This window comes from Athene noctua, chromosome 5 (genome assembly GCF_965140245.1).
Source record: "Athene noctua chromosome 5, bAthNoc1.hap1.1, whole genome shotgun sequence".
Lineage (NCBI taxonomy): Eukaryota > Metazoa > Chordata > Aves > Strigiformes > Strigidae > Athene > Athene noctua.
This window is the reverse complement of record NC_134041.1, coordinates 64530143-64555388: the sequence shown is the minus strand read 5'-3', so window position 1 is coordinate 64555388 and position 25246 is coordinate 64530143. Positions and strand designations below refer to the sequence as shown.

Here is a 25246-nt window from a genome sequence, read left to right as displayed (position 1 = left end):
ATTTACATTAATACGAAGAAGGTTATGCTTTAGCTCAACTATATGATGATGCAGCTAAGGACAGTACTAGCCAGAAGCACTGCTGATGACAGCACCTTTGAACTTGGCGAGTTACCAATTTAAAATATTTTTTAAAAGAACCACACACGTTTTCATCATCAGCCACTTAACTGGAAACAACTGTAAGTTTCCTGATAATACGGAGATATTATAGTGATACAAACAGGAAAATGGGTTTTCATTATTTTCAAACCAAACTTACCCTTTGCCTTCAACTATTGCTTCCTTAAGGTGTATATAGGAGGCGGGAAATATGCCCTTAGAGAGGAGAGGAGAAAATGTTTTAAATAACCAGTTGCACACAACATTTTATCTATTACCTTAAAAAAAAACAAGTCAAGACACATTTCTGGGTCCGCAGAGCCATTCACATCCTCTTAAATATCAGAATAGTTGTGTTGTACATTAAAAAAAAGCCACATTTAGATCTTGCATGTCCTTTCAAGAAGGTGTTATTGTAACCTTAGCAAGTAAGTGGTTTTAAACCTATCTTCAAAATATTAAAGAAAACAGCAGAGACACCCTGTGATAAGCAGCCCTGCAAAGGGGTGGTTCCTCCCCCAGTTCAAGGTACGCTTTGCCACAATTCTCCAGGTCCCTGGATGACTGTATACAGATGCAAATTAAGACAGATTTCCTTTTGAAAGTGTGAAAGACAGATAATTTTACATGGTCCTACTCCAAAATGACATTCTGCCTGGAACCCAGGTCTGCTGCTTGCTCTTCCTCACATCTAACAAAGCTTTCTAACCCTGCTAGAAGATGTGGCTTCTGTTCCCAAAGTGTCTTCTCCAGTGTTTCCAGTTCAAATAAAGACTACGTGAGAAGGGGCAGCATACAGGGCTGCCTTGCTGTGAAATAAATGGGCACGTGCACACCCGGGACACAGGCATCCTGCACTGCCACCCATCACACACAGATTACACATAACGTAGTGTCTTCTACTGCCAACCTAGCGATAGTGCTACAAGTCAAAACCCTCTTCAACAGCCAGTACAGAAAAACACCAGTATTGACTTTTCTGAAAAACATGTTCTAAATTTATCTTGAGATCCCAGAAACACAATAATATTCTCAAAATAGCGTAAGCTCATATTAAAAAAATTCAAGTCTGAGAAAGCGAGTCCCACCACCTAACCCTTTGAATTAGTAGCTCAGTTTTCTTACCATCTAGGAATGCAAAAAGGGAAATTCTCTATAAAACTACAGAAAGTGGGGGGTAGGGGGGGTGTCTTTTTCTCCCAGTAAAATAAAAATCATTACATTTAGCAGCAGTCAGACAAACGCAGCAACACGTGGAATTAACTTAAGCCAAAAAGAATGTGTAATTGCTTCTTAGGCTGTACAAGGCATATTCGTGAAATGTTGAGTGTATTTCCAAAAAAAGAAAATATCAAAATAGATGAGAAAAAACACTGAACAGGCCTGGTTAGGAAACGGGTGGGACGAACCACACAGCTCAGCTTTGTACATTTAGATGTGCAGACACAACTCAAAATGCACCTCTGTAGGCAAACATTACATTTTAAGTGTTTAAGTGAAAAAAGAAGCAAAACCAGAAGTCGTTTAATTCCAGTTAATTACTACTATAAAGTAAAACGCTCAAAAAATAAAACACAATGTTACAACCAGTATTTGTGCTGTTTCCTTTTTATTTCAAAAAGGCTGCTATAAACAGCAGCCCTTTATGCACACTGAAAGCCTAACAACTAGGCAAAATTACACTGCAGAAGATTAATCCCCCTCTTGCAGAGAACGACTGAAAATCACAATGTAGATCTCCATATCACTTTCCAAGATGCAATTGCATTTTACGAGTAATACATTATTTAACAGACAGTGAAGCAAAGTGTCAGCTTCTAAACAGATCAACTAGAACATAAAGTTCTGAACTTTTTACTGAGGCAAAGACTGGTACACCAGTTACTGCAGAAAACAAGATGATGCACATAAAGCCATCTAGAGTGACTGTACGTACATAAACCCTCAAATTGAAAAACATAGATACGCAGCTCAGCTTGTAGGCCTTGCTAAAATAAGTTTCGGTTAAGATGAGGAATTCACATTTACCAGAGGCTGAGACTACACACCAGCAGCTATTAGAGATCGGGAACACACGCCGGATCGCTCCCTGCAGCACCGTAAGACATGCCGGGGATCTCCGCTATAACAACACACCCAACGCCGTAATACATCTCTGTCCAAGAGAAAAATGAGCAAACCGCCCTGGCAACACTTACCTTCTTGGATTTTTTTCGTAGGGTATAACCTCTGTACCAACCTAGGAAGGAAAAAGAGAACAAGCATTAAAAAGTTCATTAATGTTACCTACCAGCTGTTCCTTCTCAGCTCAACAGCACCTTAAGGTGGTTTCTGATCATGGTTCACCCCCGCCAACGTGCACACGCACACCCCACCTGAATTTAAATTCTCTACAGGATTAATACCCCGGCTAAAAGAAATCTTGGAAGCTATAAAAAAAAAAAAAAATCAGAGTGATGAGGATCAAACCAATGGAGAAGACTAGATGACAGAACGAGCATTTTACATGATGTGTTTAGTAATTAAATTTAAATGCATGACAACTAATTTACCAACATAAAACTTAAGAGCATTGACTTCACAAAAATGTACTGTTTGACCAGTTGGATGTTAAAACCTATTTAACTTCCACAAACGCAAGTTTCCAAATGTGGATCAGCCGTTTGTCATCTCAGCAGAAAACAAGACTACTTTGGGATTTATGATTCACACATCAAAACATAAAAGCAAGGAGCCCTGCAGCCCTAATTCAACGCGAGGCAGCAAACACCCACCCCGCAGCAGCCCCGATGCCGCATGATTATTCAGCCCGTGCCGCGCTCCGAGGCAGGCGGCTGTGCCTGGAAAACCATCTCATTTATCGTGCCCCCGGTTCACGACACATCTGCAAGCAATCACCATTACAGCTTTTAGTGTTTCTCCAGCCATCCCACTTCAGTGCAACTGGATAACCAAAGCAAAAAACAAAACCCCACAAACTACAGTCATTTTGCCTCATGGAAGAGACCGTGCCAGAGAAAGCAGATGAGATCTTCTGTGCACACTGTCCCCAGCTCAGCGCTTGCTTGTCTGTCTGCTTGCACTGGGGCTGGTTTCTATTTCAGCTTGTCTGGGCCATGGCTCGCTCACTCCTTTCTGCTCAGCACCCCAGGGACCCCCCTAAGTGACTGGAGCTGCCCTCCGCAGCTTTTGGAAGATGGAGCCTGGGTGCAAAACCACCCCCTCTACCTCCGTGAAGAGGGTTTTTGTACAACAAATCATCCCTCTCCAGAGATAAACATGGGTGAGGATGGGGTGATCACAAAGCAGACGTGGCAAAAAAAAAAAAATATACAGACCCACTTCTAGTAACAAGGGCAGGAAGAAAGTTCAAGGAAGACAACGCACACTGATAAATCCATTATCTATGCTCTGGGACTAGAAATACAAATTAAAGTCTCAAGCACACAGAATTTTTCATCTGCTCTCCGGTAGCAAAAGGTGAAATGATTCATCAGCTCCACACTGCATCAGAAGCCTACCCTCTGTGATCACTTGGGGACGGTTAGTGCAATCTTCTTTAATCGGGTGTCTACAGCCATCACAGTTCACTTCCCTACAGAGGCTGCAATGGCCTCACATCTCGCTTTTCCGTTGCTTTCAGAGCAGCATCAGCAAAAACTGTTGCTGAAATGACCATGCCCAGATTCTGGCTCAGGTGCAAAGAAGGCAAAGCGTTTCTGCCAGCTCTTACTCCACTGGCTGAAATCTGTGTACAGACATGCACAGATTTCAATCCTATTAAAAAACTAAATTCCCTCCGTTTTATATGAATAAACCAACATTTTCAAGTTCTGGAGTCTAAACTGATAAGCACCATAACTCTCTACAAACTGAAGAACATTCAATCCTATTATTATCTCAGCCACCTCGTCTCTCCCATCCCATTTTCTGTGCTGTCTGACTCGGGACATCACGCTGCACCTGCAGATTAAAAAGCCACGTAGCAAAGACAGCTCCTCCTCGTCGAACCTTCTGAAGCTTAACAGCCAGAGCTACAAGAGATTGCAGATAAGAAAGCTGCCAAAATCTGCCCTGGAGAACTGGTTGCACCCCTGCTCATTGCAGAGGCCCTGATGCAGCCAGGCAAGTCCAGCCAGGCTCGTGGCTGGCAGCCACCACCTAAACGAGGTTCTTGCAGCGGGGAGCCCCATTTCCAAAGAGAGTGATTCAACTGGAAACACCGAGTCTTACCATGAACGCACACGTGTAAGGGCAACATCATTTAAATACATGAAGTCACATCTAATGAATTAGCCAAAACGTAAGGACCGCTCAGTTCCCCAGCTGTAAGATGAGGGCAGGTCTCCTCCATGTAGACAGGCACTACAGAAACAACCTCCCTGACAAACATGAATTAAAGAAGGTCACAACATTGTGATTTTTCTTCAAAGCACAATAAATACAATTTGTTGTAAGACACTGGATAAGGGAAAGATAAATATAGTGTAGCCACTGCTTTAGATGAGCAATATCTAGTCCATCACACTAAAAAAGGAAGGGGTAGAGGAACGCCTGAGCATGTGTCCTTGTTAATGACATTGTGGCCGTAATTTCAGTTCTTGATTTTGTAACCTCAGAAGTTTTGGAGATCATAGCAAAAATTAAAAAATAAAGCCTGAGAACAGAGAGAGGGAAAATACCCGATGTCAAACACTTCCCTGGAGCACACAGAGCCGAGCTCCAGATCCTCCTCACTCTACTCATGGCCAACTCGGTTTCAGACAAAATGCCAGCAAGAGGAAAACAGACTGATGCCAGAAATATTTTTATAAAGTGACATGGGCTTTTAAGTGGCTTATTGATTTACTACAAGGTTTCTAGCTTTGCCCTCAACAAATATTACGGGATATAATGGCTGGAAAAAGCATCCACGTAAATCCACTAAGAAAAAGGGACCTGTGTCCCTTAAAGCTGCAAAAGACTAGAATTTTCTCTTGTTTCTCTTGAAAGATGTATCTATTTACTACACAGCTACCAGATAGGTCATTTGTTGCATTTAAATAAAAAAAACAAAACCCAACAAAAAAAAACAAAATTGCAACCAACAACTAATGTTCCCAAATATCAGAAATAACTTACTTGAAAATACTAATTTAGGAACTGGCAGCAACACTAGAAATTAACTAGTGTCCAAACATGCAAGTTTGGGTTTGAAGCTTATTTACTGTTATATTTAATAGCTATTCACGTTAATAAGTCACATCTATTGATCCCATGTTCTGTTCACCCATCCCACCAAATAATGTCAAGAAACAGAATTAAGACAATAAAGATCTGGCAAGTACTAATTCAGAACGTGGCAACTACTTGTTTTGGGATATCTGCTATGAAATACAGGCCTTCTCTCCTGCAAGACAGAGTATCTATGAAGTCACAGGGCTTTGCCATTTGGCTTTTCTTGTAATGCTCACATTAAAAAAAACCTCCTCTCACTCCTCCTAACAGAAAAATAAAATTGTCTGCAATTCTACCCAAAAGAAAAATACCAATTTGACTTTCAACATCAATTACTCTAAAAGTAGCCTCATCTTTGCTTTGATTCCTGGAAGAACAGAAATTTTAACAGCGAAATGTGCACATTCATTTCCAATCTCCCAACTCCTACAAAAATATTGGCTGTTTTCAACAAGCCTGCAACTTCACTGGACTGGCATATGAAATTATTTGTAGAAACTTTTCCCTGCATTTCAGAGGGGAAAAAAAAAGTTTCCTTTGATTAAAATTTAAAAGATTACCATGTTACAGTAATAAAAACAAATTCCAAAATAAGTTTTACATATAGGCAAAAAAATAAATAATATTTTAAACACATAAGCAAAGTCCACCTTAGCAATCCATTCCAGTACGTGGTAGCAAGATGATATCCTATAGAAACCTATTAAACTGAGACTGAGCCCTCCCAACTTGTCCAACTTGTCAGCCTCTTTTGTCTGTAGAGAAGACCAACTATGCAAGGATTTACCATGGGGTTTTTAACAAGTCAGATTCAGGGGTAAAAAAAACCCCAAACTATTACAATCTACCATTTCAAAGCCCCATAGATACATATAAATCTTCAAAACTACTCCTAACTTAAGAATTATTGCAGAAAACTGTTTCAAAACAGTAACGATTCTGCAGTAGGCTGTCAAGAGCAGAATGCATAATGCAGCAGGTATCAATGAAAGAAGCCAAATTTTTCCCCATGACCTCAAATACAGGGAAAAGGCGTAGACTTTTGAGTAGCAGAATCAGATCCTCGGCAAACCAGGATTATGGACTCTTCAAATGACTTTTCTGTCCCATGCTGATATTATTAGGGGCCTTTTCCTCAGATTGGCCCATCCTACCGCAGCCTAACACAACCCTGACACGGACAGGACTCGTGGCAGGGAAGTTCCCAGGCGCACACCTGGACGTTAATGCATATGGTATGAAACCTCCTGGGGCACAATCTGCACAGATTTTGTATAGAGGAACTTGGAGATCAAAAAGTTCAAATAATTACCTAATAATGGCAGCTCTGTGAACAAGGGAGATAAGAATTATGGCACCTAATTTCCCATCACAGCAGGTACGTAATGAGTAATCATTGTATAAAATGTTTGTCAGAACACTAACTCATTTGCATTTCTTTTAACATGAACTCATCCCGTGTGCCTGAAGCCTAACAACCATGAGAGTGTGAAGGTCTTTATATTATTCAAGTCTAGGGGAAAAGTGAGTCACCTCCACTGCCCCACTTAGTTGGCAGCAGTCATCAACTGATACAGTTTCACACACCCTGTTCAGGATTCAGAGTTTCTCCCACATTCATTAAATACATCTATTTATATATAAAAGTACAAAGCTGCACAATATTTAAATCATTCCATTTGCATTTAAATTTTTTTTGTATTATTAGATTTTTATTAAAGCATATAATGTCAGATAACGGAAAAATTAATTTGCTTCGAGTCAAACTTGGCATTGCAGGGGCAAGCTGAACTCTATAGGAAACTGCCAGCCCAGGAACAATGAGAAAATTCATTTGTACAGTGATGAGTAGAGCTTGTTACTTTTGTTGGAAGAGCATTGTTTGTTTCAGTAAATATAACAATAAAATAAGCCTATTAGCCAATATCTAAAACAAGTTTATCACACAGATGTACCAAAAGATCAATGTCTAGAGAAACAAACAGATTAAATCAATATATTAAAGTAAATCACATTTCCACGGGACAAAGAGTGTTATAATATTTTTAACAGTTTAGTTGTATGTTATTTATACCCTTCCAAACTGTAGCATGCCATAAAATTTTCAAGTCAAGGATATAACGAAAGAGCTGTATTTTGCTTGGCTCAGTAGCAGATCAAGCAAGAGCTCAAAAGTGTTATGACAATTTTCACGTTCTGTTGATTATCAAACTCAGCATTCGAACTCCCTTGTATGTGGATCAAGGAGGAAAGATTTTGGTACATGTAATGTTTCTACAGCTTCCTATCAAAACAAGCAAAGCATCTGAAAAGCCTGAAATCAGTCCATGGCACTGTAACACATGTACCCATCTTATAAGAGAGACATAAATAATTTAGGACCCAGCTGACTTTCAAATTCAGATTAAACTTCTTTTAGCAGCAGGCTCTTTTGCATTACCCAAGTGTATCCAAAAAGCATCTATCATTTTTCTAACACAGGGTAGATGCTACAATTGATCCACAGAAATTGATCCATCCAATTGATAGAAACAAAGCTGTGTGAGCATCCATCTTCTGTAGAAAAGGAAATGGTTATTCACCAGGTATCAACCACATGCCTCTTCGTTCATAACTATCATTGGCTAATCCTGCATTCATCAGAAATAATACATTTTGTCCTTTAGCAAGAAAGTAACTAGTCACCTGGTAACATGAGAAGGTCACAAACAGAAAAGCAATTGCAAAACCAATGTTTTTAAAAGCAAATTTTGCCAGCTTACCTTCATATGTTTCTAATATGTGCACGGTGTCACCTATTTGTAAGGAAAGTTCGTCTGGTCCCCTCGCGTCGTAGTTGTAGAGAGCTGGACAGAGGAAACACTACTATTAGCACATGCAAGTCAACACAGCTTCCAGGATTTTTTTTCTCTACGTAATTGTTTTTATTACTCGCTGTTGCAACTCTCAATCTTTTTGTAAAGGATTCCGTAAAAAAAAAATTTGTAAAAATTTGGCCAAGTTCTTTAATCCATTAACATTCCCCCCCATCACAAATCTCAAAAAGCCACAAGTCCACTTTCTAAAGTCAGTCCCTCACTCTGTTTATACTGCTTTGCTTCTTCTTAACAATACATTCAGTTAATTTTTTAATTTTTTTTTTTTACTTGCCTGTCTTCCAGCACTTTATGCCAATTTTACACAACTCTAATGAACTACACAGTCTTCTCCTCTCAGCTCACCACGGAGAAAACCTACAAAGCATCTTTAGAAAACTCAAATTACCACCACTAATATTAAAGAATGATTTATCAGTCCCTTCATTAAAATATAATATGCATGCAATAAATTAAATAATCATGATTTCAGAATTCCTGAGTGCCAGAGGTAACTGCACCAACCCAATGTATTCATGGGAGAGACTACTTCTATCCCCCACTTTATAGTATTCCAATCAAGTTGACATACTTTACTCATTAGCAAGCTCCAACAACATCCACAACCTGCAAATTCACCAAATGCATTTGTATTCACAAATATTTCTGAGTGGCTCCAGTCACAAGCAGGGTGAGGAGTGACAAAGTGAAAACCATTTCCCTTTCCAGTGCCGATTCAGAAAAAGCCTGGAGCCCTTCCATCCAGAACAGCAGCAAGAGGCACAACGTCCGAGGGAACTGAAGGACCCTCACGTTACACCCAGCTGGTGTCAGTACTGGAGATCTAAAGCAGGGCAGAAAGGATTCTGGACTGAGGGACAACTCTCAGATTTCTTTAGATACACGTAAATGGGAAACCTCACAGCTACGTATATTCCAAAAGCAACTTCATCGGAGGTCACAAGTTCCAACCCAACCCTTGGAGGAGAGTCTGCCCATCGCTGCCCTGCAGAGCAGCCGTCAGCCTCCACCCGTGCCCACCCACATTTGTCTTCCTCACAGGAGCAGCAGATGAACACCTTCACCCGGTGATGAAGTCAACTGCTAAAAAAGGAATGCTGGAAGTGGCTCCTGCCTCACGGCCACCGACCCACAAGCTGCCTGCACTTGGACAGACTTCCCTCCTGGCAAGGGTGTGACTTTGGAGAGCACAAAAATTGTTGTGCTTTGAAAAAAAAAAAAACCAAACCAGTAGTCAGGTACAGATTACCAGAGATAAATCAATCAGGAAAGATGCATTACCCCACTCACCAATGAAATGACATTATAACCAGTAACTAAAAACCATAGGGGTGTTCTTTGGTTTTTAAAGATGTGTCCGATAGCAAAGAAGAATTTGAGAACTACCATCTTCAGAAGATAATAAACTACAACCAGAAAAATAGTAGTTCAAAAACTGTTCCTCCCTACTCTTCCCAAAAGGAAATCTGGAAAATCCGAGCACTGAGATTAGCAACACCCGGAAATTTATCTGACAAATAACACCGCACACTAGGTTCAGTCAAAAAAAATATTCATAATCTGAAAAATAAAACAATTATTACTCCTAAAGCTAGATTTCTATGTTTGATATGGAGGAAATTCCTTGTAATTAACAAAATCCTCCAATATCAAGTAGGGTCTTTGTGACCGAAGACATCAACTCCAGTATTTGACAAGACTGAAGTTAATGAATTATAATCAAGGCGTACCCACAAATGTTTCTGCGTGGTTCCGCAACTGCAGTTACTCCCTCAGATAAGGTTCCAAGTTTGAAGGCGTTTTATACGCTATTCTTAACTCATGAAATGACAAAAGTAGTCTTCCTCCTTCACCATGAGGTGCTACATACCTCTTGCCTTCCCCTTTCCAGCACACAAAGGGCTGTGCACAAAGTGGCAGCTTCCAGCATTCAGTGTCAAAGGACAGCTTTGGAAAAACAGCTGAGAATTGGAATTTATTACTTCTTGTCATAACCCTTTGAGGAGTGAGAGCATTCTTGGAATATGAACGTTACCTCAAAACTTCCTACCGCCCCTCAGATAACCACTTGCTTTTCTTTCTACATTAGTTTTCAGGACAGGGTTGGTGTGTAGCGTGGGTCAGAAGTGCCCCAGTGGGACTCTCGAACTATTATTGGAACAGAAAGACCTGGATAAGTTACATATAACTTCACTCCTCACAGGAAATCTTCACAGATGTTCAGACCAAGAGAGTTGACAGGACATTAACAACACGTGCTGAACTCATTAGAGGTCACAAAACACTTCCAAATAAACCCTCAAACTTAAAACCTACAACAAAAGGCCAAAAGTCCCAGTTATAAAGGCAATGAGACATCAGACCCAGGAAAGACCCTCACTTACCTGCTCAATTTTCTCCTATTCCCAAGCAGTCCCAAGCAGCAGGCTAGAGCCCATATTAAACAGAACAACAACAACATAGATTACATCTATAAGAATTGGTAACTGGAGAAAAATACTTTCTTGACCTCAAATCTGATAATCTCTTTAGCCCCAAGCGTGCAAGCAGGAAACATCCAAGCGGGCACATGAGGTCTAATCCCACCACGAGGAAGGGCACAGTGCTCGGCACTGCCTCCAACCATGGCCATGACTTCATTTTCAACCTCTAAAACTTACTATTTATTCTCCCCAGAATTTATCAAATTCCGGTTTACAATGCTAACAACAACAAATACATGACAGGTCGCCTTGGTCCTTTTCTCTGTGGTACTCCTCTCTACAGGCTTTAGAGTTAAGTAGTAAATAAATATATACAAGTGCAAAAATGAAATTAAAAATATGGAAAAGCAATTTGGAAGAGAAAACATAGGACACAGTGTAAGTTTATAAATAGAAGAGAGGACACTTCAGGCTAAAAAAGAATAAAGGTCAAGTGCATCGCAGAGACTAATATCAACAGTATTTAAATGAAGGCTTTAAAAAGTAATATAATTTTATTGACATCAAACCAAGCCAAGCTAGCTATTCCTGTTTTAATGTTTTTGTTAACTTTTTCATTATTAAAGAGATATAAAGCCTCCCTCCTAGGTATCTGGCACAGAATATTTCAAAGCCATAATTGCTATTCTGCAGGAGAAGAGGGTTCAGCATTAAGAAAAATTAACATTTTAAACTGCTCTGAACAGAGGAATGTTAACAACAGTGAATACACAGCACATGGGACAGTCTGCTCGATAACATTAGTCAGAAATGTTTTCCATTCAGCTTTTGTGCATAAGGGAAGACAAAGTCACACAGTCAATACTTGTGTGGTTGGAGTTCCACACTTAACTCCATCCTTCAGGTATTTACTTAGATCTCTTCAACACTCACTGCTGTCACTAGAGTCAAGAGGACCCGTGGGTGCTCAACACATCCAAAAAAAGAATCCAACTCAGGTCTATCACCTTCAGAACCTCGACACACATTCCTGCTGCCTCATACCAGACATCCCAGTCACGAAAAATTTGCGTTATGACAGATTAGAAACAGTCCTGTACTCTATTCACACTTCAGCTAATCATTTCTCAAACATTTAAATGGAATAACACTAAGGATCAAAAGCAGCTATGAATAAAAGCCATTAAAATTTATAGCCAAGAGTGCTAACTGATGTCTATCATAACAAGGAGGGTCATGTAACAGGAGCTGCGCCGAAATGACCAATTCTTTTGACAGATGATAACAAACAGCCATCAAGTGGTTATTACTGCCCACGACAGCTCCCCCAGACCTGAACCGAGTGAGGAGCAATAGCCACAGAGGGAAGATTTATCTTTAAAAATATATATATGTGTGAAAAATAGGTCTACAAAAAACAAAACAAACAAAAACCAAACCAAAACAAATTTTTGGCTTGCAGCAGCACTAACAGATCATGAAGTAAACAACCAAAATAACTATAAAGCACATTCCACCCCGTGATTACAAAACCAGGCTTGAACTACACTGCATACTCCTATGTAAGATAGCAAGTAACTCCCTCTCTAAGCAGAGTGACATCAAAAGATGTTATGACAGCAAAAATGTTTGATTAGAGCAAACGACAAAGCTTTAATTAAAAGGAAAACAAAAAAATTTGGAGGAAGAAAGAATGAAACTGGCATTCTTATATTTTGTCTGCTCAACAGTATTCTGAGCCACCATTTTAACTATTTAAAAGCTTGAAGTATAACTTCCAAATTTTAACTTTTTTTTTTTTTTAACTGAACTAAATTCTGCTTAATTGGGAAAATCCAATTCTCCGTGCAACACATTTCCAGCTCAGAGAGCTCTAAACTAAATGAAGCTTTAGGAATATTTACACCAACTAACATCAGGCCTCCCCATCCTGCTCGAACTGAGAATCAATGCTCACTGTTTTGGCAAAGGAGTTACACAGCCTCGTAAGTTAAAAAAACCTTTGCTGCAATGCACATGCAAGATAAGGAGCATGGTTACTCAAGCATCAAAAGATTTATGACTAAAGATTTAGCCAGTGCAAGTTAACCTCATGGTTAACACTAATACAGCATCCTGATGGTCTTCATCCATGCACAGATTTTTATTTTTTTTTACCCTCTAATAAGCTTCAACTGAAGAGGCACAGCTAAGCTTCTCTATTGCAACTGAATCCTCTCATCCCTTATCATTGAGAATAATGCTATTTACAACGCATTTTCTCCTTAAGGGATACATCAGTGATAGAAGTAACTTAAGAGACCGTGCAGAAGAGATACCAAAGTCAGTGGAGCTCAGGACAGATGCTGCTTTCTGAGCTCCAAACGTGCTGCCTTTGCACAGAAGGAATACAGGGCTTAGCTCAGGCTCTTGCAACCCAGGGCCACTTCCCTGAGCTTGGGCTCCAGCCTGCACTATCCACAAAGCACCACGTTCATCCAGCCCAGTATATGGCAATCAGCTTTAAAGGAAGGTGACTGCCTTCCCGGAGAAGAGGACTGCTCTCCCTGCAGCAAACCCTTGGGAAGATAAAGGGGGCAGTTGCTCTCTGACATCTCTGACACAAGCCATGAACCTCCCAGGCACCTGCATCTGACCAACGTTTTTTAATTATAAGGTTAGACTGCAGAATAGAATGACCACAGCATTTTCTCAAAGTTGTGCACAAAGAGCTTTGTTTCCCAGTTCTAAGCATCATTAACCATGACTGATTTAATCTATCAGTCTGTGGGGGGCTATTATATTTGCAAAATCACACCTATAAACCATTATTTCCTTGACAACCATGTTATGGGTACACTTGCACCGGCTTCCATAAAGATAATTTCAGGTGCAGTCTTATATCTAACCTGCTTATAAAAACTGAAGTAAACTAAAACTCTTCGTAATAGGGAAAGCACCTTGTCATTTTAGGGGACATGCTGCTGATGCCTAAAGAACTGTTGTGGCTCTTGAGATCTGCACTGATCAAAGCCAGCAGCATATGGGTTTAGCATGCCTGTCAGTTAGCTGAGGTGGAGTTAGCTGACACCAAGGCTGAAGAGCATCCAGCAAATATATCCGTGAACTGGGGGTTTCAGCTCTGAGCCGTAACGAGCAAAATTAGGATGACAAAAGAGGAAAAAAGTACAAGGTCACAGTGACAAAACCACCCTGAAGCCACCTCTCCTTTCCACGCCACAGGACAGAAGGTTTCAGTGTCACCAAAGATATTTTTCCTCATGAGCTGTGCTTTCAGCCGAGCAATTCTCCAGGTAAAGGCTCTCCCTGCTCCCCTCCTCCTCCCACCGCAACCACCAAGCACATCTATGCAAAAGTACTGAAGTGCCAAAAGCAAAGGATTAGTGTGGGCATAGACAGAGCAATTTTTTCAACTCTACGAGTTGATAAAGAAAGGAACAATGAATAGGGCATTACAGTAATTGCACTAAAAACCCATTTATTGCTAAAGAATACAAAACAAACCCCTCTACTGAGCTGGACTCGTTAATATGCGCACATTAGAAAAATGAAGAGTGCAACACAAAGAACTGGAGAGGTGACAGAGGGGGAAAAAAGGAAAAAACAAACAAAGGTAACATCAATATATACTGAAAAAGCTTTTCTCTGACTGTAGGAAAGATCAGATCTTAAGATAGCATAAAAATGTTACAGAATAATATTCCCTACAATTACTTTGCATTAAAGGTTGTATTAATCGTTCCAAGAAAGCAAACTACATTTAACACATTATCAGCATTATTTTGCACTGTCTTTTAAAAAACTCTCAAAATCATAATTGTGCTTTTTCTATAAAAGCAGACAGAAATCACAGAAGTAAAAGCAAAATCTTTTGCAAATTCCCTGGTATTAAAAATAAAACTGAAGATTTTCCTCCTATTTTCTCTAAAAGGAAAAGTGGTTGCTTTCAGTATTAGGGAGACTCCTTAGTCCTGTGTTAGTTAACCGGACAAGTTTCTAATTTTTAAAGCTGAGGCTAAATGAGAAGGAAGAAGAAAAAAGAACAACTCAGGAGTTGCACCAAAGATCTGTTAAGGACTACTAGTTCATACATGTACTAATCGAGGGCAGGTCTTCCTGCTCACTGAAGTCACTTTGTGTTTTGTCATTCTTGGTCTCACCAAGCTTGGTTCACAGGTCTTTCTTAACATTCTAGTTATTCTGTCATCCAAACATTCACAACAGATGCATTTCCTAAAGAGAGGAGAAGCCTGAAGAAACTCTGAGACTTGGAACAGTTATTATACCACCAAGCTATCGATGAAGATACAGCTCATGGCTCCTCCTCCTCACTAACACACAACATCTTACTGATTAAATCCATGAACATGATTTTTTCTTTTATCGCAGGTATCTCTCCTTCAGGACTACACTAAGTCCAGCAAGTTCAGGTTGACCCAGCGCTGAGGGATCTGGGGGAGTTGGGAACAGTCAGGGTGAGGTTCATGGTTGGACTGGAGGAGCTTCAAGGGCTTTTCCAGCTGAGATCATTCTGTGATGTTTAAGTAGATTTCTCATTTTCCCTTACAAAGGAGAGCCCATTTCTTTCCCCCTTCCTCCACCTGAGCAGCAAATACATGAAACAAACCCTGATTCATCTGGAAACCGTATTCCCACCCAAGCCCAGGAGCACTGCCTCTACTCCATAAGCTACACAGGACATCTCCCCAGGGCGAGAGAATCCTGAACCTGGACTCTGGCACCCCTCAAACTGAAACTGCTGCAATGACAGCCTGCCTTCCCTCTTCCAAAGTGAGGACACAAGAGGAAACCAGTAAAGGCACACAGGAATGAATTCTGCATTTAGAGGAGGACCAAAGCACTGGTGCAGCACCGACTGTTGGTTGAGCACAGCTCAGAAGGAGCAAAGGGCCACCCAAACCTCTATAAACATAACTAGACATGTCAGGTTTTATACCAGAGAGCAACACAGGGGAGCAATGTTTTCCGCAACACATCTGGTGTCTTATCACTACCCAACATGAATTAATAAGCTGAGGAAACTTCACAAATCCAGAGCAATCCTCAGACTGAACTCATCTTGCCTTCCAGAACTGCAGCCACCCTGCTGCTGAATCCTGCAGGCAGAGCTCGAGTAGGACAGAACAAGATGCACACTTGTCCTTTCTGCACTAATAGAAAATAAATTTTTTTAAAAAAATTTCTGGACTTATTCAAAATTTCCAGGAACCAGGTTCAGGTTCTTGCTTTTCCTCCTCCCCCCTTTTAAGCCAGATACTTTATTTTTAGGGAGCTAATAAAGTAAGATGCCAACTCTTTTAACAGCTTTCTCCCTCCTCCTTCTCACTACTTAATCTGTATTCAGAGTACTTCACCGCTAAGTACTGAGGGTATAAAGCTGAAACTAGTGCTAAAAAAAGGGTATCATTATTGACTATAACAGCATTAATAATATGCCATAATGCATAGCTAACAAGAAGCACAACCAAGAACATTCAAATCGATTTTTAATATTAAAAAGTCCATTAACCAAACACATTGTATGTGAGAAGTAATCACACCACCCCGAGCTCTTAACACTGTTTTTTGTAGAAAAAGCAAGATGCTGATTTAGACAAACAGAAAACATTATCTAGAGGCAGATGTCTCGGCATCTGTCTTCTGCTAACAGAATCACAAAGTGAGTGAGTTTTGATGTTCCCGTGAATTTCCTACATTTCACTGGGGGACACTGAGAAGCGATAACGTGGCGCTTGCTATGGTGGGCATCCTCAAAGAGGGCAAAGGCAGCGCCTGAGCAAGCACCATGGCGTGTCTGAAGAAAGAACTTCTGTGCTTTTAATTAACTGAAATTAAAAACAGCCTCTACCTGAAGTCTTTGTAAAATTTGCGAAACCTTCCCATATTGCTATGCAGAAAATGCATCAAGGTATCTGCTGGTCACGAGAAGGAAGGAAAAGAGTTAAACGCTGGAGGGGAGGAGGAACTAGTTCAGCTTAAGGTCAGTGCTGGCGGGGGATCAAGTACATCCGAACCGGGTGTGACTCAAGGCCGGGCCGTACGGTTAGCCAGAGGCGCCCCAAGAGACGGTGAGTGACCGCAGGTGGCGGCGCCGTGGCCCCACACCCATCCCGGGCTGGTGTGCCCCCAGCCGCACGGCCCTGCCCCTTCCCTCGCAGAACCTCAGCACTTCTCCTGCAGCAGCTCCGTAAATAACTCGGAGCGACTGGGGACAACCAGCGAAGGCAGCAGCACGCGGCTGGACGTGGGAGGGCAACAGCATCAACTTCAACCGACATCGACCACAGTCTGGAGAAGGTCCCAAGCAGAGCAGTGCAGTTCAGACCTGTCCTGCCAAACACAGAAAAAGGGGCAAACGTCCCCAAATTCAACAAGCTCAAGCTTAAAACCACCTTATGAAAGAGACTCTATTAGTTACATGCACAATGCAGGCAAACCCTTAAATCCTTCCCAATCCAGTGCTCCAGGGTAAACCAGCACAAGACCACTGATCTCTATTTCTGCTCTCCCCATCTCCCTCCTTTCCTTTTCTCCCTTCTTCACTACCATTAAGCAAGGAAAAGCACATTCTATTACTTGCCACAATTCGTTATATACTTAGCCAATTCTATATATAATACTATATATATAATATTATATATATAGTCCTCTAACTCTCTGAAAGGAGATTGCAGAGAGGGGGGATGAGTCTCTGGAGCCAAGGCCCCAGCGCCAGGCCCCGAGGGAATGGCCTCAAGCTGCCCAGGGCAGGGTCAGGCTGGCTCTGAGGAAGGATTTCTGTGCAGAAGGGGCTGTTGGGCGTTGGAATGGGCTGCCCAGGGCAGGGGGGAGTCCCCGGGATCCCTGGAGGGGTTGAAGAGTCGGGCTGAGCCAGCGCTGAGGGATCTGGGGGAGTTGGGAACGGTCAGGGGGAGGGTCATGGTGGGGCTGGAGGAGGGAGCTTCAAGGGCTTTTCCAACCTTGACAATTTTGTGAAATTATGGTCAAAGTCTGCACAGGCACCAGTGTTTAATCACAAATTGCCAGTTTGGTGCTGAAGGAGGATGTGCAGCTTCCCAAAGAGCTGGGAGCAGCACCTCCTATACAGGCTGCATGGAAAAGTGGTCGTGGATGATGGAAACAGTCCATTTATTCATCTTTCACAGAAGAATCTTTATGAAAACACCTTTTTCAGCTTTCGGCTGCTGCTACGCAGTTATATACGCCCAGTTATATCTGCATAAGGATTTTAACAAAAACAATCCACACAGCGCTCAGCTCCATCTGAAGATCCTCGACACATCAGTCCCCTGCTTCTTCAGGCTTTTCCCGTGCCACTGCAGCAGGTCTCTATTGCACCGAATGTAATTTTGTAAAGGTGTCTTCTACTAAGCACTTTGACAGCAGCGAGCTTAATGTCACAGCTATATTTTAATAGCCGTTTCAACAGCTATAAAAATCAAGTTCAACACAATAAAACTGCTATCACACCACTGCAGAAATAGTTAGTAAAAAAAAAGGCCCCTGCAAGACACTAGTCACTGCAATATAGAGCTGATGATGCAGAGCAAAAAGCCTAAAGCAAGAGGAAAATGGGGTGATGGGAAGAAGTTTTCCTTTCCTACTGTTCTTCCTCCTCAGCATTTCTACAAAGGAAAACAAAATCAAAATTCCTCCATTGCCTTCTCAGGAAAGCTTACGGGTAGAGAAGAGAGAAGAAGGAGTTTTAGGCTTTTTACACATCAAACCTTGCTCAATTTATTTTTACTTGCCATCACCTTATTTGTCTTTCAGTCCTTCAAGCTGTCTCCAACAGCAAGAACTACAGAGAAAGAGCACAGATCGAGAGTCAAATAATCCCCAAGGAACTTGTTCTGCTTTCTTAGAAATAACAGCCAGAGAGAAGAATTACCTGCTAAGAGCCACAGTTTGATCCACCAACACTTTCTCTTTTCCACAACAGCCAGGCTATTGCAGAAATTGGAAATACGTGATATTTTTCCTGAAGTTGTATCTTATACCAGAATTAATGGAAAAACGTAACCATGGAAGCGAGTCAAACAGCACTGAATGCATCAAAAGATAAGAGCGGCATTTTGCAAAAACAGGGGAAAAATTGTTTTTCCCCCAACCAGTAAGAAATCACATGCCTCGTGCCGCTTTCAGAGGAGCGACAGAGTTGGCTCGGCAGCGAGGTTTAACAAAGAGTCACTGTCCAGCTCGCTCCGGGTGCCGAGAGCCCGTCTCTCGCCATCGGCCCCTTCCCCCAGCAACAGGGGTTCCTTTCAGCGCTGTCGGAGGGAGCTCACACCCCTACAAACTCCGCGTTTCCCACCTGAGGGGAATCCTTTCAACCCATGTGAATTTTTATGTTCATTCCGGAAGAAATAAGGAGAAGCAAATGTAACTGGTATGGTATTACTACTCTTTAAAGACCCAGCATCATATTTTACTCTCTCCGTAAATCAAATACACAGACTTCTGGGAATTGGGGAAAACCACAGTAGAGGAACACCCAAAAGCTCTGTGTAGAGTTGTTCATCTCCACACCTTCTTCCACAACACTTAACTTGATCATGAGTTAATTTGATCGTTCTAAAGCCTTTTCTAGTCTAATTAAAGTTGATCTAGGCAATAATCTGTCACAAATGGATGTGGGAAATGCCCAGATGAGAACTTCCCACCAGCAGCCACTGAGTCCTGTCCTACTGACCAGTTTGGTTCCCCATGGCTAGGGCACCCCTCAGCCTACTGAAACATGTCAAAGACGACCCTTGTAACTATTACTCTTACTCCCCGGAGCCTCAAAATCACCCTCGTTAATTCAGAATAGTTCAAGGCCGTAACACCTCACTTCCTAAGTATAACCCCCTGAAGAGAGAGTATTTTAAAAACACCACTGACAACCACGTATATTAATGCTAGCAGGGTCTTTACGGTGCCGCTAACCCAGCAGTAGCTTGTTAACCTGTCGCTATAACAAAGAAATATTTCAACTATTCTGTCTTTTTTGCGTATTATCTTTCCAGCATCATTCCAACTACTGACCGAGGTGAAGAACATGATGTTGGTAGCCCAGGATAGCCCAAGCCAGGGGAGGAGGCAAGAGCCAGTTTGTGGCTAGAGCAGCAGGTCAGTGCTGTTTCTGCACTGCCCCACTGGAAGCAATGACTTGAGAACCACCATTTCCCTGTAATGATTTCTCAAATGTTTCTATTTAGCAGGTTCCAACTGGTAGCAGAAGTTTGTGCTAAACTGGACAGCATATCTGTCCTCCACAACCACTTTCACCTTAAAACGTTTGTTTTCCCCACTGGTTATTAGACTAATGGAGTATTCTACTCATTCAACACTGTCAAGACATTTACCTCAAAACAAAACTACTATAAAAAACAAGCTGATAGCTAGCACATTGTACACTCATTTCAAGTCCCCATGTCCACAAAACAGCTTATTTTTAATACATACTCATCCCATTCCAAAACTTGCCTGCTGAGGATGGAGAGTGGGGAGGGGGCAAGTATTTGTGCCATTTTCCAGTAGGCACCCAACTTATTCCTCTCGATTAGGAGCCTTTGGTGTTCTGAAGAAAAACAAGTTAAGCTTTAAAAATTTTTCTTGGTCCGATAGTGTCCCAAGAGCAAAACTGTGCTGCTGCATAAAAAGGTTACAACAAAAGTGCCTGCAATGTGCAGATGCAGTAAGAAGGGAAACACAGTGGTAGAGCCTAAGGCTTCACTAATGTCCACCGATATTTCACTTCCTATTGAGTTTACTCAGCCATTTCTCAATGCTATCACTACCCTACCCATCTTATCAACACTTGAGCTGGTATTCAATTACCCTATTTCTCCTCCACAAAACTATATTTTCTATACTCCTTATATACATGTTACAGAGGCACCAAAACACTATTACACCAACAATACTTGAATTCCTAATCTTAGAATTTATATCTCAATGTAAGAACAGCTCCCAGGTCAGCACGCTGTGTTAAAAGATGGTATCACGCCCGGACTTTCAAAGCATACACAGTTATTCCAGTATTTGAGATATTCAAGCCCTAATACTATTAAAACTTCTTCCACTGTTCAGTCAAGAACACATTCACCTTCATGTGCTGTAACTGCAGAAACCAGCAACTGTTTCATTCAGCCCAAACTGTACTTTCTCTATTTAAAGCACAAATCTGAACAAGTTAAATCACTCTGTTATCACAGTTCAGTAAATAAACAGAGGCCTCTTCTGCAGCAGAAGTGATTGATAAAAATCTGTTCATAAATCATTTCAAGAATACACTCAACTAGAAAATCAAAACACAAGCCGAACCCACACAAAACTTCTAAAAATGCAAGAAGTACCATAACTGAGTAATTCTCTCTTTATTAAAATGTGCTTATCCAGCTATATCTAGTCCACTGCTTTATTTTTTAGGAATAAGAATTCCCACCCCACAGAGCCTGAAGTGAGCTACTTGAGCACTCCGCTTCTCACTTGCTTCTCAAAAAAGGGTTTTTTCTCCCCAAATAAAACCTTGCTAATAGAACACTCTTCCCATTATGTGGGCAGCACTACGCTGACTAAATGAGTAAGGCCCCATGGATATTGCAGGCAAGATTACAAGGTAGCACTGGTTTAAGGAAGGCTTTGTTATAATCTCATTCGGAATTGTGCATGTGCCACCTGCATCAGCATCCCAGTAGCGTGACTCAGCGGGAGACCAGATCAAACTAAACAAAGTGCAAAGTCCAGTTCCCATAATCAGCGTTTCAGAGACACACCAAGACATTCTCTATCAGCCAGCACTAAAAAAATTCCCTCATCTATCAGCACCTTATCAGTCCCAGGACTGTTTAGGACAGTAACGCTTAGCGTTAATTTAGATGTCCCCATTACCCAGGTCAATGTCTAATGCTTTTTTCAATCCTTTTAGACTCTTAGTTACAGTGAAACACTCAAGAACAAAACCAACAAATAAAAATAAACAAATCATAATATAGTAAATACCAAAAAAATATTTGGCTCTCCATCAAAAGTTTAGGGTTGCTGTTGCATCCCGCTTGACTCGCACACTATGGAAACTACTCCCTAAGAAATACTGCTGCACCAGAAAATCTCTGTTCTCATTTCCAGCCACTCCACTGGTGAGCAAGAACAACTGTTTTCTCATCAGAACAACTCAATAGCCGAAAACTCTAGGAAAGGGATCTTTACCCATTGCTTCAATCCCTTCCAGTGCTTTGTCATAGGTCACTAAATTCATTATAAAAAGGAGTCAATGCCAATTGCTGTGTTTGTGAGCAAGTCCCAGTCTTACAGGAATTCTGAATTGCTCTTCTGCACACTGATGTCGACTGCCAGGGAAGTCCATGAGAAAAAGGTGGTTGGTTGTCTTTACGCCCAACCATTAGTGAGCAGCATCAGAAGAGACACCAAAAAATGTGCAGAACAGACTTTACTAAGATGACAGAAGTGGAAGACGTTGCCAACAACTGCTCTGACAGGCTGTCGAGGAAGAAAGCAGTTAGATACTTCTACCAAGTAACTCTGATTGGAAATGGAAGCCCAAATACCTCCAAACTTAAACTAAAAAAAGCCACAAACCACTTTTTTTCAAACCAACTTACTAAAAAAAGCTATCAGCAAAACCACTGTTACACCACCTTCCCTTTACACAGGAAACTTCAGAGATCAATCCACAGAAGCAAAAACACACAACACACCAAAACCACAACACAGGACATGCCAACCTCAGATGGGAGGAAAAACAGTCTCTCAAGTCTGCTTCACCTAAGATTCTTGGTTAAAGAGGCATCGGGAAGGCTACAGATTGATGGAGACACAACTTAACACCTACTAGTCACAGTCAGAAAAAAATAACAGTCAGACAGTTCAACAGCACGAGGTGGATGAGGGTCTGTATCTACCACGTGTCCTCTGTTAGTGAAATGACTCAGCCTCCACATACTGCAAACGAGCAAAGAGAGTTTACAGTTCCTGAATGGAGGAAGAGAGGACAACAGTGCTCATGTATTTTCCATTTGCCCCAGTTATAAGTCTCAAAAGATAAACACTATTCCCCATCAATGAGAAGGGTGAAACAGGTGTATCCAGTTGAGTAGGAAGGAAGGAATTCCAGCAGGGATAACAAGATAAGGTGATGCCTGCAGAAAACTGGTGGGCATTTGTGTGTAAGGACAAAATAGGAGAAATAAAGTAAAAAAAGCTTGGAAAACATTAAAAATTAAGAAGCATATGACAGATTACAAAACATACAAAGGAAAACAAACAGGTAGTGAGAATGCTTTCATGTATAATTGTAGACAGTTTTGTATCATAACCACGCTTTGCTCAAAAGATATAAAGCAATAGATGTTACACCATAGGCAGAGCCCGAAGCCACCAGGCCATCCAGCAGCCAAGTTCACCACGCAACATCGCCATTGCCTCACACTAGAGCACACCACAGGCTCACTACAAGCATTATTTTCTATATATTCAAGCTCCAAAGGAGGCACAGATTGTCCGACACAAAACAGCAAAGATGTTAACATGTTCCATGTGGCCTCAAAGCAGCAGGAAATAAAAAAAAAAAAAAGAAACCAAGAGGGCAATCTTTTCCAAGCCAGTCTGCACTGCAAGGCAGAGGCAAGGACGGAGAGACTCCCAGCTCGCCGTACTAGGGCAGTCTCCACAGCAGTGAAGGAGGGAGTAAGCATGGGCTTAGTCGTGCCTGCAGCTGGTCCCTCCTTCAGAGTCACAGACCCACCGGAGGCCCATGCAAGGCAACCGAGCTGGCGAACAAACCCTCTTTTAGCCCCTTCCGTTGCGTTTAATAATAATTAAAAGTAAAACTCCACTTCTTGCCACCTTGATGCTAGTTTTTATTCATATGCTCATATTTTTGGAGAATAACTTTGTATGTTGTCAAGAGAAACTATAAAGGTTCCCACAGACCCTTATCTATAACTTTCCTGACCCAAGTGACACGCTTAACCGTATCTCTATTTAGTCATTACAACGGCAGTGCACCCCCTCCTTTAGAGGACAGTATTTACAGGGCATTCCAAGCCACTGCCTCGATAATCCACAGCCATTTCGGGGTCATGACTTGTTCACTGAAATCATATGCACAGCAGATTTTTCTGAAAGCAAGCATCCTTTTAAATTGTTCACCATCTGCGTCAAGACTTGGAAACTCAAATTATCATCAGCTCTGCTTCCCTCTCTGGCTCAGCATTGAGATATTTCCTGTTCTAGGGTCCACGACAGGAATAATTTTTACATTCCCAGTTGCTTTCATTTCACTCCATCCCCGATACGCAGCCTTCGCTACAGATAATACTAGACACACACTAGGCAGAAGTGACTCCTCAATAAAACCACCCAACTACATTCACGGAACCAACTACGGCCAACATTTTTTCCTGCAGACCAGCTGGCACAATTAAGAGAATGTTAAAGGTTAAAGCATCAGCTGGAGACAGGCAGGCATGCCACTGGAGACACAGGTAACAGCAGAGCTTTCCACAATCCTGGATCCCTGTCCCCTCCCAACAACTCCCTTCAGCCTTATGCACGTACCACAGGTGCCAGGGTTTGTCATCTTATGTCTGAATTTTTTTTATTATTCCATTTATGGAAAATAGGAGAGCCCTACTCTATTAACACAGCACAGTTGAAAGTCCTTGGGTGATGTTTTGGTACAGTCTGACATCATCAACTCCTTGCCTGGGATCGGTTACCTCCTCCTGGGACCCACGGGCTATTGAGCTACGTTCCCTAAACATATGGTATTTTATTATATTCAACTTCAAATTGAGTGATGTCAGTACTTCCGTGCTTTGTTCAGAGAAGAAGGCGGCAGAACAAACACAAACACCTAAGGCTGGTCTTCCAAAAGGTATTTGGACATTTGAAGAGGCTCTCGTGCCCTTCGCAGGTGCATTTTCAGGGCTACTCGGGAGCTGTGCCCCCAGCAAGCTCTGCCAGCAACCAGTGAGGAAATCCCACGTCCAGCCACGAGGTTCCTCCACGAGGAAGACAACTCTCCACGATGCCACCAACGATGCCCTCCACACACGGGACTCCCAGTACGCTCCCAAACCCCTGCACCCAGCTCAGCTGGGGAGCTGCTCTCACAGGTTTTTAACCTCAATATTGATTAATTCATGTAGTAGAAACATGGAAGTGACACGGCTACTACAACAGTAGAAAGGTACAGAACAAAATGCCTTGAGAAACCAAGTGCCTACAAACATACACACCGATTATGTACACTTCTCCCTCCTTTCATGTTCATAAACAACACAGCAAATCCTGTATCACTCGCTGCTATTTTCTACTGGGTAACAGGAAGGCATTTTGGTACTCCAACACCCCTTGGTAAAATCAGTCACCACAAACCTCTGACAACACGTTACAGAAAGGTTTGTGCTATAATAATATAAACAGTACTCTTAAATAAAGCAGCAGTGGTAAGAAGTATGATTTAAAAAAACAAAACTCAAAGTATCATGGCCAATAGTTACTTCAATTATTCATCCATCTGTTTTCTTATTTATATGGATACATGATTATACATAATAGTTCTCTATGCAATTATTTCAGTTTAGTTACGAAACTATA

General features: G+C 41.6%; 1 protein-coding gene across 2 annotated transcripts in view; it reads right to left on the bottom strand.

The window, feature by feature from the left end:
- The window catches only part of DOCK1 (dedicator of cytokinesis 1), a 314808-nt gene that overhangs the window by 282588 nt on the left and 6974 nt on the right, over positions 1 to 25246 (bottom strand). For both annotated transcript variants that reach the window (XM_074907950.1, XM_074907951.1), the window contains exons 2-4: positions 8082 to 8165; positions 2301 to 2341; positions 263 to 318 (exon numbers count right to left, since the gene is read on the bottom strand). In XM_074907950.1, the coding sequence (XP_074764051.1) occupies positions 263 to 318; positions 2301 to 2341; positions 8082 to 8165 (181 nt within the window). The remainder of the gene's footprint in view (positions 1 to 262; positions 319 to 2300; positions 2342 to 8081; positions 8166 to 25246) is intronic.